We start from the raw sequence: 13,628 nt of genomic DNA, 5'->3' as shown, positions 1-13,628 counted from the left end.
ATCCCTCCCCCCCCACTTACCAAACCCGATTGTTTTATTATGTTTTTATACGTGTTGGAAGCCACCCAGAGTGGCTGGGGCAACCCAGCCAGAAGGGCGGGGTATAAATGTATTGTATTGTATTGTATTGTATTGCATTAATTATATTTATTATATTTATTATAATTATTCCTCCTTGAATTTTTTCCTTCCTATTACTTGAAATGCACCTCCCATCACCTATCTTCTTAAAGCCATTTCTAAAACCCATCTAATTCAGAAGTTAAAATTGAAATAAATTTAAACAAAACTTTTAAATCGTACCTTTCCTTGTCAAGAGACCATCTCAACAGGTGTTAGCCAGTTGGTTATTTTCCTCTTGAAGGCTCATAGCTCAGGGGTGGAGCAACTGCTTTGCATGCAGAAGACTTCCATGTCCACCCCCCACATCCTGCCACTCCTGCTCACTCTCCTCCCACCCACCATTTTTTTTCCCAGTTATCATAGTATTAGAAGACTTTTAATGGTTACATGAACTGCATTTTTTTTGGATAAGTCATCTTACCTGTAGCTCTAATGTGTGCCCTCCCATTATTCACAACCACAATTTATCTGATATCTCTGTTCAAATATCTTTTCTGTCAGGTTTATTCAGCAGTAGAATAAACTCATTTGTATGTCAATGTTACCTAACAGCTAACACCCGATCATTAAAAACATTGCTACGGGTAGGTTTCCCCACAAATTAACATGATGGACTGTGATTGCAATATACTATGTACATGTATTTTTAAAGCCACACAACAAGCAAGTCCCTGGGTTAGGCTGATTTTCAACTAAATGAGTTTAGGTGCAACAGAATCCTAAACTAAATGAGTTTAGGATTCCGTTGCACCTAACCCTTTACTAAATTCTGGAGAATGAGGAACTTACCTGATTGGATAAAATAGAAATCTGTCCAGGGAGTGCCCTAAAACACAGATGTGAAAACCAATCACCACACCAATTAAAACCACAAGCTAAAAAGAAAAGGAAAAATTATCGACAAACGCTTTCAAAAAACCACATACCCTGCATAGAAATCATTTGTATCACTATCCTCTGGTGCTTCTATTTTAATGCAGTCTCTCAATGGAATCTATAGGAATTTACATAAATATACATTAAATTATTTTGTTTTGAAACTGAAGCAGACCACAAACCATTGCCATCAGTTACTAACATACTTACTTTAATAATGGGGTGGCTTATTTCATCAGGTTCAAATATCACTGATTTTGAGCAGATTTTTAATGACCCCCTGATTTTCCTAAGAGTTGAAAAAACATTTAAAAGTTATTGCAGAATTCTAAGCAGATGTAACACCATAACTTCTCCAGTCTTCTCAGTTTTATGGAAGTGCTATTGTACCTTCTTTCTCTGCCATCCTTGTTAAAAATGTAATTAGCTGTATGCTGTTCGAAGTAGTATTCCTCCAGATTAAGGAGTAGCAAGGAAAACCTGCAAACAATAAAAGCAAAATTATTATTATTTGACTATCACAGCACTTTACGCTTTACTAAGTGAGGAACCTGTGACCTTCCAGGTGTTGTTGAACTACAATTTCTAAGATCCCTCGCCAGTGGCTATTTTGCACAGGTTCCCCACCCCAGTTATTCAGAAAATATTTACTTTGTCCACAGCTTTCATGCAAACGTGAAGAAAAATGTTTTTAGAGAAAGAGCTAATCTATATTTTAATGGCATATCTGTTTCGGATGCATTTGTTAACACAGACACACAGTTATCCCTGGGGCAATGGACTCCGTAACTGTGAAGTCCTCTGCTAATGGGGGATGCCAACCTCTGGCTGCTCACGAAGACTTGACGAAATACACTTCAGACCCTCAAACCACCATTAGCAGCCTTGCACTCTCTTGATATCTTTTTGCCATAATTGCCATCAGCCCCAGCCAGTTACCACATTTCAGAAGGAGCTGGTGGGAGTTACATTTTTAAACATCTGGAGGGCACCAGGTTGGCAAAGTCTAATCTAGAGAACAGAGCAGCTCCCAAGAAACAGGAGCAGGGCCATCCTTCAGTCACATATATAAGATTAAGCCAGGCAAGTCTGTAAAAAAAGAAAAGCTTGTAGTTAACCACTATCTATGATCTTCATAGGTGGGAAAGTCTATTATCCTGATACCTGTTTTTAAGGACTCTGCATGGGCACAACTCAGCTTGCAAAGTCCAGATACACACAAGGCTTTCGCCTGTATGCACAGCTCCTTCCTTGCTCCTTTGCAGCACACAGCAACCAAACAAGGCAAGTTCCCAGATCACCATAGGTCAGTTTCTTTTATCATCTGAACTGGGGAAATTTGATAAAGTGGCTTCAGAAAAAGCCAGGATTTTAAACCTCAATTTGCAAAGCTGATTTAAGTTCTGGCTTGTGCCAAAGCTGGTAGCCATTGTTTATTAAGCAGGGATGTGATTGTTTCAACACAGCCACTCTTCACACACATCACAGTCAGCATTCGAATATTTCATGCCACATGAAAGATCAATTTCCAAAGGGATGGCCACTTTATAGCTTGTTGCAGCAAAAACTGCAGTGCAGACATCTCCTTGCCTTCTGACCTCAGTCTGCAATCCCCTCTCCCCACCACACACACAGGCTCAAAACTGGGTGTACAGTAGTACCTTGGTTCTTGAACGCTCCAGAACTCGTACGTTTCGGCTCCTGAACGATCGAAAACTGGAAGTGAGTGTTCTGGTTTTCGAGTGTTCTTTTGGAAGCCGAACGTCTGACAGGGCTTCTGCAGCTTCCTGCAGCCAATCAGCTTTGGAAGCTGAATGTTTCAGAAATTGAACGGACTTCCAGAACAGATTCCGTTTGATTTCCAAAATACGGCTGTATATACTTATAACTCAGGATAACATTTCATGCATCTGAAAACTCTTGAAAGCTTATGCCATAATAAACTTTAAGATGCCACAAAACTCTTTGTTGTTTAGAGAATATAAGACAGTCTCCTGTGTGCAGCAGGGAGGCCAACTATATGTCCTTTTGATCCCTTCCCATTATGGCTGGTAATATCTAGTACAAAGGGCTTGACTGGATGGGCCCAGGGCATAATTAATGCAGTCATGTGAGCGAAGTAATTCCCACTGCCTTGAAAGAGGCAGAGGTGCGTCTTCCTTTGAAGAGGCCTTCTCTGGATCCAGAATCATAGAACTGCAGAGTTGGAAGAGACCCCAAAGGTCATCTAGTCCAAGCCCCTGCAAAGGTCAATTCTTTCTCCTATGCTAGTCAAGATCTGTTATGTACTGAAGTTCTCACCCTGGGCCAGCAGGGGGATACTGTAGATAGTTATGCAAATGAAGGATCGAAAGTGACGTTCAGTGATTGGATAGTTTTAGAAAGCTGCTACAGTAACGTTATACTGGAGCTTTATATAAGCAGGCTGACTGAGCCCTTCAGCTCAGTTCTGTTCTGGCCTCTGAATAAACAAGAGCTGTTTGAAGAATCGCTGTGTCGTCTGATATGTTCACCCACAACTTAACAAGATCTATATGAAGAAATTGGGAGCAGACACATCTCTCTCTCTCTCTCTCTCTCTCTCTCTCTCTCTCTCTCCATTCCATCTGACTCAGGAGATGCTGCAGAGCTGTTAGAATTGTCTGAATCCTTTGCTCTTGTCTTTCTTCTCAGAGGTCAGATGGTGTCCCATAAACACTGCAAAGCTCAGCTTTGGATAATTTGAGCAAGAGAAAGCAGAAATTGAACAACATGGGTTTATAATATGACTGAAGCTTCTCTCACTTCTAATCACAAGATGAATAGACAATAATAACACAAGGTACTGAATAAATCATTGCATGGTAACGAAGAGTAGCTTGCAGAGAATTGCTAAGTGGCTCCTCCATTTATCTGTGTGGTGAGATGCTTATCCTCTCTTGAGATTCTTGGGAACAAACACCCTATCAAATTACTTTAGGAATTATTCAGCACTATGTTCCTAAAACACTAAAATGACCAAGTCTTACTACCAGTTAAATTATCATATTGCCACCCGGTGATCATCGTTCATTAAATTTGCTTCCATCAACAGACATATCATTCCATTGCAAGAAGATGAATTATTTGCAATGACAGGCCCATTAACACCAGTTTCAAATAACAGAACTATTATGAAAGTGGCAGTAAACATGTGATAGATGAGATTACATGAATTAGTCTTAAGGCTTGTAGAATCAGAAAGGTGAAAGGTAAGTTAAGGAAGTAAGCAGATGTCGGCCAAGTCTGGTCTAACACCAGACCTCCCAACTCCCTCACCTCCCCATGCTGATCATATTGAGTTTGAAAAGTCCAAGCTGTTCCAAACTACTTCGACTAAAAGCAAGATATACACCAATGGAAAACATGCATGGATTTTAGTGGAACCAATTTCCAACCGTGCTACTTAGCCTGCAGGTAAACTCAATTAAACGAGGTACACTTCAATAAAAGCTAGGCTGTGGATTGGGCTCTTGGCTTTAATTTAAATGTTTAATCAATATGCAGACTCTAAAGCTTCAATGAATTATGAAATTATCTTCATCCATCAAGTCTCCTTCCTTTCTAAGGCCTAATTTAACACGAAGTATTATTTCAGATTTGAAAATTGGACAAATCCAATTCTCTCTTTTTAAAGCTGTTTAGTATGAGCCAATATATGGTACCTGCACTTAGGGCCATTCTCAAGATTGCATTCCAGTTCTGGCTTCTTAAAAGACACGAGTTATAGAACCAGGTGAAAATACTATGGAAGATGAAGTGCATAAGGTAAAACAAATACGATAAACTCCCTTGATTTAGTGAACAGGCTGCCACATTATTTATTTAAAAAGCAGGTTATGATGGAAATTTCACTTTCTATACTACCAGTTTCTTGTCATATGTCTTGACAATAGATTTTTGAACTTCTGTTCATGGCATTAGGTATGGATGATGAAGTGTGCATGTACACCAGCCTTGTTTTTAAAGCACATACCCAATAGCCATAGGCAATAAGGAAACTCATGCAGCCCAAGTGAATGGATAGGCAAAGAAGGGACAAAACACTCTGTCCCTCCTCTGCACCCAGCAGGGAAATGTAGCAGGCTGCTGGAGGAGGGATGGAGCTTTCCATCTCTCTTCTGCCAGACCCCAGCAAGGCAGGAAACATCCACGCCATATATATAAAGCACAGAGCTCCCCTCAAAGAATCCAGGGAACTAACTATAGTGCTGGGTGTTGGGAACTGTAGTTCTGTGAGGGGTAAATTATGGTTCCCAATATATATTTTTTCAGGAAAAGGGTGGAAGCCATGTACTTTAAATGTGTGATATAGATGTGACCCTATGAAGTTTTGTGGGCCTGTTTACAAGGCTGGTGAATGCATGCACACACGCTCACATTGTGCTTTGCCTTTTAAGGAACAAGTGGCACTACAGCTGCAACACTCAACGTGAAAGAATAAGCCGTTGAGATTTCTAAACAGGAAGCAAAGCAGCAGCACAGACAAGTACAAGTTTATCTGAGCAAACCACAGTCGTTTTTCATTCAAACCATAAGCATAAGGGAAACAATGACCGCATAATATTATCAGTTACATAAATATACAAAATGAAGAACTCCATTTGATGGATTTAATAAAGTACATTTCTTAACAAAGTATGTTTTTCAGGATAGTATTCACTGCACTTACAGAATTTCCAGGTCATTTTAAAGTTTTATTTTCCAATCATCCAAAGCAAAAAATCCTTTAGTGTAGACTGAGAGAAGGCTACCTGCCGCAGTACTTGGGCCTTCAAGAAGTTCTGACTCTATCATTAGTTGAATGAACATTCAAGGACGCAAGGACAGAACAACCTGCTGGATCAGGCCAATGGCCCATTTAGTCCAGCATCCTGTTCTCACAGTGGCCAACCAGATGCTTGTGGGAAGTTTGCAAACTAGGCAGTATTCAAAAGCATGATGACCCTGATAGTAGAGAGGTAAAACATAGCAAACTTGTCTTCCACCCACTGTTTCCATGCCATGAAAGGAACAGTAAAAAAACAAATCTGCACATTGGACTGGAGCACAACTTTCACAAGGATTTGAGATTATAGATCAGGCATCCCCAACCTTTGGCCCTTCAGATGTTTTGAGACTACAGTTCCCATCATCCCTGACCACTGGTCCTGTTAGCTAGGGATCATGGGAGTTGTAGGCCAAAACATTAGGCTGCAGGTTGGGGATGCCTGTTATAGATGCATGGATCCACATCCTAATTCAAAACATTGCTAAGTTGCACTGACACAGCAACTGACAAGTCATCCTCTAATTACCACACATTGGCACATGAAGTATTAAGGAAGCAGCTAGATCAGGGGTTTCATGGGGTTTCAGCAGCTGACCACTTCGCGCTGAACACTGGGTGTTGTTTCTTTTAAGCAGTCTGTTGCCAAATGTCCATCCTGCTCAAATATAAAAACTTTCCTCTGCCAGCAACCAGATCTTGAAATATTATGATTAATCTGTCAGGAAACAGAACACAAATTACACCATCTGGCAGTGATAATCTATCGTTAGTGATAATGTAAGAGATTTAGAGGGGAAAGTGTGGTAGCCTATTATCATAAAAAAAAACACCCTGTGTACAGCCGCAAAGAGCAAATACAAAAAAAAGTATTCTAGACTAATAGACTTATTATGGTATAAGCTTTCATGGGTAGAACCTGTATGTGCACGCTCACATGCACTCTGAAAATCTGTATACCAACACATTTCTAGGTGATACTTATTGTTGTTGTTGTTTAGTCTTTAGTCGTGTCCGACTCTTCGTGACCCCATGGACCAGAGCACGCCAGGCACTCCTGTCTTCCACTGCTTCCCGCAGTTTGGTCAGACTCATGCTTGTAGCTTCGAGAACACAATAAGTGATACTTATTACTATTGTTTATTAAATGCTCTCACTGCAAGCAACTCAAGGCACCTTTACCTACAAGCTGTATATTTCTTAATATGAAGTCAACTCTTTTGGGTTCCACCAAGGGCTATAGCACATTCACTACCTTTGATTGCTGTTGTTTTTCTGGGTACCATCGGGGGAAGAATGATTGTAAGTGCTCCCTAGGGAATGGAAGTGAGCACCAGGGATGGGAAGTGTGTAATTTTGCCCCACCTTTTATTGTGAGTTTAAACTGGAGATACAACAGCAGAAGTGAGAGGGCTACCGCTACTTACAAAAGGCAGGCTTGCATATTGGACGGGTAGGGCTAGTAGTCTCTGCTTTCTTTCTTTAAGTCTGTTGGCAGTTATTATGGACTCTCATATATTACTGTTCTAGTATGTCTTTATGTTTTAAGAGCATCTTATCTGGTTGTTCCATGCTGCTTCAAAATGTGAAATTTTTGTTGTTGTATTTTTTTGGCATGTTTTATAATACTGTAAACCACATTCAGACTTCTTTGGGGCATAAAGCAATACAGAAAATCACCTAAACAAATAAATGTTAACAGTGTGTATATAAGGCATCTGCAAATCTCAAATATCGGATTTAGCTTGCCAAGTAAGAATTAAAAGGACAACCCTCCAGGCATTTGTGGCTACACAGACTCTATTACTTCCAAGGGCACGATTCTTACACAGGTCTGAAATGTTGTTGCATGGCCTCATGCCCTTTATTTGATGATTATGATTTGAAAGTTCTTCATTAGATATTATAGGTTAGGTTATGGATGTACTGAGAGCGGACTAATTCTCTGAGTGGGCATCATCCACACAATAGTAGGGTACATGCCATGGCTTGGGGAACGCCTAGGTTTGAAGAAGTACAAAAATATGTTGGAGTGGCTTTTCTAAGGAGGGACACACACACACACACACACACACACACACATGATAAGGAGGGTTAAGAATGTTCAGTGGCCATAGGATGTTAAAGGGGAGGAAATGAAAAACGATGGGTGGTGGGGAATGGAAGGGAGCTTTCTGGAAAAGGGCACAACTGGTTAACCCCAATGCAACAGGCTGTTGCAGGTCGCATATGTATTAAAGATATACAGCTGGCCGGACAGTGCCAATGCTCAGCTCATCTTAGGCACTTGGTGACCTTAGGCAACCCACAACCTTTGCGATAGGAAGATAGTAATGCAGGGAGCTGTTGTAAGATCATAAATGTAACAAACACTTGAAATACATTGTAGAAAATGCAATTAAACTCTGCCCAGAGCATTTTACTTTCTATACTCTAAGATATGGAAGATTTCAAGCAAAATAAGAAAGAAATTTCCTTCAGTCCTAAAAACTCTCATTTAAAAAGCCCACAACTGTCAATAACTTATGGCTCTTTCCAGAAGAGATCTACTAACCCTTCATCCCACCCCACCCCCACCCCACCCCCACCCCACCCTATAGAGTGTTTTCTTCTGGAATTGGGTGCAGAAAATTAAACGCATATAGAAGTATAGCCCGCCCCCAAAGCTGACAGCTAACTTACTTTTCATAATGTTCTAGCTCCACCCTACCTATCCTTTTCTTCCTCAACCATTTCCACTGTCTCATACCCATGTGATATTTCTTCTAAGGTTGAGCAGCTGGTGACCTCTGTGTTAATGCTAAGAATGCAGAGATGCTTTTGCATCAGAAGCTTCATCTGTGAAACATTTGCATGTGACCAGTGCCGCTGCCTCCTCCAGCATGATTGCTCAGAAAGGAATTGCAGGGAGTATTGGAGTCTTCACACAAAGGCATTCCCCCGCGTAGGTGGGGAAACCACAAACAGTGAGGCCCAAGCTACAAACTGCAATCTGCAGTGAAAAATCCCCCATTAGTACAACTATGGGATTACCCACAAACAAAACACAAAAATGCCAGCTTCAGCCAGAGTACAGATTTTCCCTTTAGTCTGCACAGATTCAAGGAAGAGAGTTTAGGCAGCAGTCTATTCAAGTATTCAGTAAGAAGTAAATGTGGTCCTAGGAAGCTGATTACAGAGTCAGACCATTGATTTATCTACTTAAGCATCTACTTTAAGCAGTAGCTTTGCAGAGGTTCAGACAAGAGTCTGTTAGAAATGGCCCTTCTCAGGACTTTTCATGATGGCTGGGAGTTTGTTAAGAGGGAGATAGTAAAAGCACAACTTCAGGCAATACCAATGAGACAGAAACATGGAAGGTGCCTAAAGAAGCCAGGGTGGCTATCTAAAGAACTTTTAATTGAGTTAAGATTAAAAAAGGATGTGTACAAAAAATGGAAAAGGGGGGAAACCACCAAAGAGGAATTCAAACAAATAGCCAGCACGTGTAGACACAAAGTCAGAAAAGCTAAAGCACAGAATGAACTCAGGCTTGCTAGAGAGGTTAAAAGGAACAAAAAAGGCTTTTATGGGTATGTTCGTAGCAAAAGGAAGAACAAAGAAACAGTGGGGTCACTCAGAGGAGAAGATGGTGAAATGCAAACAGGGGACACAGAAAGGGCTGAACTCCTCAATGCCTTCTTTGTCTCAGTGTTCTCCGATAAAGAAAACAATGCCCGACCTGAAGAATTTGGAGCAAATGATTCAGCAGAGGAAACACAGCCCAGAATAACTAAGGAGATAGTACAAGAATACTTGGCTAGTTTAGATGTATTCAAGTCTCCAGGGCCAGATGAACTGCATCCAAGAGTATTAAAAGAACTGGCAGATGTGATCTCAGAACCACTGGCAGTCATCTTTGAGAATTCCTGGAGAACAGGCGAAGTCCCGGCAGACTGGAGGAGGGCAAATGTTGTCCCTATTTTCAAAAAGGGGAAAAGAGAGGACCCAAATAATTACCGCCCAGTCAGTCTGACATCAATACCAGGGAAGATTCTGGAGCAGATCATTAAGTAAACAGTCTGCGAGCACCTAGAAAGGAATGCTGTGATCACCAATAGTCAGCATGGATTTCTGAAAAATAAGTCATGTCAGACTAACCTGATCTCATTTTTTGACAGAATTACAAGCCTGGTAGATGAAGGGAACGCAGTGGATGTAGCCTACCTTGATCTCAGCAAGGCATTTGACAAGGTGCCCCATGATATTCTTGTAAAGAAGCTGGTAAAATGTGGTCTTGACTATGCTACCACTCAGTGGATTTGTAACTGGCTGACTGACCGAACCCAAAGGGTGCTCATCAATGGTTCCTCTTCATCCTGGAGAAGAGTGACTAGTGGGGTGCCACAGGGTTCTGTCTTGGGCCCAGTCTTATTCAACATCTTTATCAACGACTTGGATGATGGACTCAAGGGCATCCTGATCAAATTTGCAGATGACACCAAACTGGGAGGGGTGGCTAATACCCCAGAGGACAGGATCACACTTCAAAACGATCTTGACAGATTAGAGAACTGGGCCAAAACAAACAAGATGAATTTTAACAGGGAGAAATGTAAAGTATTGCACTTGGGCAAAAAAAATGAGAGGCACAAATACAAGATGGGTGGCACCTGGCTTGAGAGCACTACATGTGAAAAGGATCTAGGAGTCTTGGTTGACCACAAACTTGACATGAGCCAACAGTGTGACGCGGCAGCTAAAAAAGCCAATGCAATTCCGGGCTGCATCAATAGGAGTTTAGCATCTAGATCAAGGGAAGTAATAGTGCCACTGTATTCTGCTCTGGTCAGACCTCACCTGGAGTACTGTGTCCAGTTCTGGGCACCACAGTTCAAGAAGGACACTGACAAACTGGAATGTGTCCAGAGGAGGGCAACCAAAATGGTCAAAGGCCTGGAAACGATGCCTTATGAGGAACGGCTAAGGGAGCTGGGCATGTTTAGCCTGGAGAAGAGGAGGTTAAGGGGTGATATGATAGCCATGTTCAAATATATAAAAGGATGTCACATAAAGGAGGGAGAAAGGTTGTTTTCTGCTGCTCCAGAGAAGCAGACACGGAGCAATGGATCCAAACTACAAGAAAGAAGATTCCACCTAAACATTAGGAAGAACTTCCTGACAGTAAGAGCTGTTCGACAGTGGAATTTGCTGCCAAGGAGTGTGGTGGAGTCTCCTTCTTTGGAGGTCTTTAAGCAGAGGCTTGACAACCATATGTCAGGAGTGCTCTGATGGTGTTTCCTGCTTGGCAGGGGGTTGGACTCGATGGCCCTTGTGGTCTCTTCCAACTCTATGATTCTATGATTCTATGACTTGCTCCAATGGTTCCATTTTCACCTGGGACAGAAGGGGCTTTCTAAATCCCATCCTTGATAGCCCACTGCATTACACAGTGCTTCTTACCTTAAGCACTGAACCACAGAAGGAGCGTTTGAAATTCGCCAGGCGCCAGATGTATTTTGCACCTATCGGCCATTTGCAACCAAGTGAATATGCCTGGGCACCAGAATGGCACCTGAGGTCTTCATCGTCTGGAGGTGCATGCCTGAGGATCCTTAGATCTTGACTATTTTCACACACGAGCTACATACCCTGTAGAAGTCTATCTGTTTTATCTTATCTGCATATTTTATCATATTTTATCTGCACAATCAAAATTAATTTCAGGAATCAAAAAGTCATTGAAAATACAGTAAGGCATGATGCAAGATACAAATATGGAGGATAAGTTTACAGTTAAAAAGCTAAGATATATGTTCGTACTTTGGGGTAACGAAGTTTGTACAGAAGTATGAAACATATTAAGCTTGCTTTTTAAAAAGAAAGTGGAGAAGAGGAAAGTGCGGTAAGGGAATAAATAATTCCACTGTACCATTTATTATTTTCTTTAGAAAAACATCATAGATTAAGCCTGACTTGGAATTACACTACCTGCTCTGGAAGCCTTGCATCTTAAATAACCAAAGCATGTTTATAAGGCCCATGGAAGTTAGTGGGACTTACTTGCAGGCAGAATCACATACCTGGCGCTGGAAACATAACAATGTTGCATAGTAGTGAAAGAGACACACAATTAAAACTACAACTGCGTGCAGATTTGGAAGTCCCATTAAACTTTCTAATGCAAAATATCATGCTGCAATCCCCTATCATTATACCATATGCTGCCAATTATGCAAGCGGGACCTGCAACAAAGAGTTGCAGTATGGAGTGCTCCTGTTTAGGGTCCCACCACCATGTCAGCTGACATTTATTTAGATATCTACAGACTGCCCATTAACCATGCCCTGTGGGTGGTTCACAAACATTAACACAAGAGTCTAAACTTTAAATATTAATATAGCATATAAATATTAACACAATAAGCATAAGATCATTCTAAAACACAGTTTAAATCCAAGAGAAAATACCCTCTCCTCCTGTGGCGCAAGTGGGTGTGTCTGGCTGTCAACAAGAAGGCTGGTGCTTCAAGCCCACCCAAGGACGGCTGTGGGCAGGATTCTTGCATCGCAGGGGGTTGGACTTGATGACCCTTGGGGTCCCTTCCAGCTCTACAATTCTAAGATTCTTTTTTTTTCCCCATAGTATCTCAGGTATGAGAAAATTCAGACTGAGGGAGCGGGAAGTGGAGCAAGGCAGTGATCTGGAGGTGAATGGAGAATTAATGGAGGTACAGAAAGTTTACTATCCCCATTAAATGACAAGATGTATGAACCCTAAGTGCCCATTTGTGCCTGGCCTGTGACTGGTTCTAACTCCCCTTTCTCCAACTAGGGCACACTATGGACCCATCTCCCTGACCTTACCAGACAGTACCAAAGCCCAACCTAAGTTCTCCACTATTGGAATAATTGTTTCATCTATTCATCCATGAAATGTTGAGAGGGTATAATCAATGCCAATGTTTTGGCCGGTATGTGCAATGAGGTCCTAGAATAGCCGACAAGCATTGGGCAAATATTTTCACACTTATGAAAAAATTTATATCCAATACAACTAAATGTCCTTAGCCTAATGTTTGAATCTATATTTCAGCTATGGAAATGTATCCGATCCTCTCATGCCTCTCACCCCAAAAATGCCTGTCTGTGAGCCATGATCCTAAGTTTATAACACAAGTTGCAGCAGCTACTCAGTGACGAGGGGAAATGCATTCTGCACATGCTCAAATGCTTCACATTCCTTGCATGACAGTCCCGGTTACGGAAGTCAGGTCTCGCACAAACTAAAGCCGGGGAACAAATTGATCACACCTGGAGCAATACAAACACTCAAAAGCTCCCACCTACACCAGTAAATACAACCGAAAGTTTCTTGGCCTGTCACTTTCTACTCAAAACACCGCTAGGAACACCCGTCCCAAACGATAGAAAACGAGAAAGTTGCTCTTTTTTCGTAAGCAGAAAAAAGCGAAGGCGAGTGGGCGGAATTTTACGCGGCCGGGGTTTGCGCGCGAGAAGGGAAGCCTATTCCAAACACGCCGCGCCATCCGATGTCCTCGCAAACGCCCCCCCCCAACTTGCTTTCGCCGCACCTTGCGCATCCTTTGTAGCTCTCGGAGCCGAGCCGGCAGTGAGCAGGCACTGCGGTGCCCCAAGAAAAGCAGCCCCGCTCGACTTCCGCATCGCAGGGCCGCCTTCGCAGCAATGCAGGACCAGCGGGCGCGACGCGCCCCCTCGCAGCTCTGCCCAAGCGGGCCGCTTTCGCTCGCCCCAAAGGAGGCAGCCCTCCTCGCCGCCCCCTCGCACCTTGGTAGCCCCCCGTCTGAGCGGCTGGGAGGGCGAGGCCTAACCGTGGGGCAAG

At 42.3% G+C, this 13,628-nt stretch overlaps 1 protein-coding gene across 2 annotated transcripts in view; it reads right to left on the bottom strand.

The window, feature by feature from the left end:
* NSMAF (neutral sphingomyelinase activation associated factor) overlaps positions 1-13,628 on the bottom strand; it is a 38,675-nt gene that overhangs the window by 24,636 nt on the left and 411 nt on the right. For both annotated transcript variants that reach the window (XM_053396074.1, XM_053396073.1), the window contains exons 2-5: positions 1,390-1,479; positions 1,210-1,288; positions 1,050-1,117; positions 913-949 (exon numbers count right to left, since the gene is read on the bottom strand). In XM_053396074.1, the coding sequence (XP_053252049.1) occupies positions 913-949; positions 1,050-1,117; positions 1,210-1,288; positions 1,390-1,479 (274 nt within the window). The remainder of the gene's footprint in view (positions 1-912; positions 950-1,049; positions 1,118-1,209; positions 1,289-1,389; positions 1,480-13,628) is intronic.

This window comes from Podarcis raffonei, chromosome 7 (assembly GCF_027172205.1).
Source record: "Podarcis raffonei isolate rPodRaf1 chromosome 7, rPodRaf1.pri, whole genome shotgun sequence".
Taxonomy (NCBI): Eukaryota; Metazoa; Chordata; class Lepidosauria; order Squamata; family Lacertidae; genus Podarcis; species Podarcis raffonei.
Note: the sequence above shows the minus strand (reverse complement) of the source record. Positions and strands in the feature narration are given on the sequence as shown.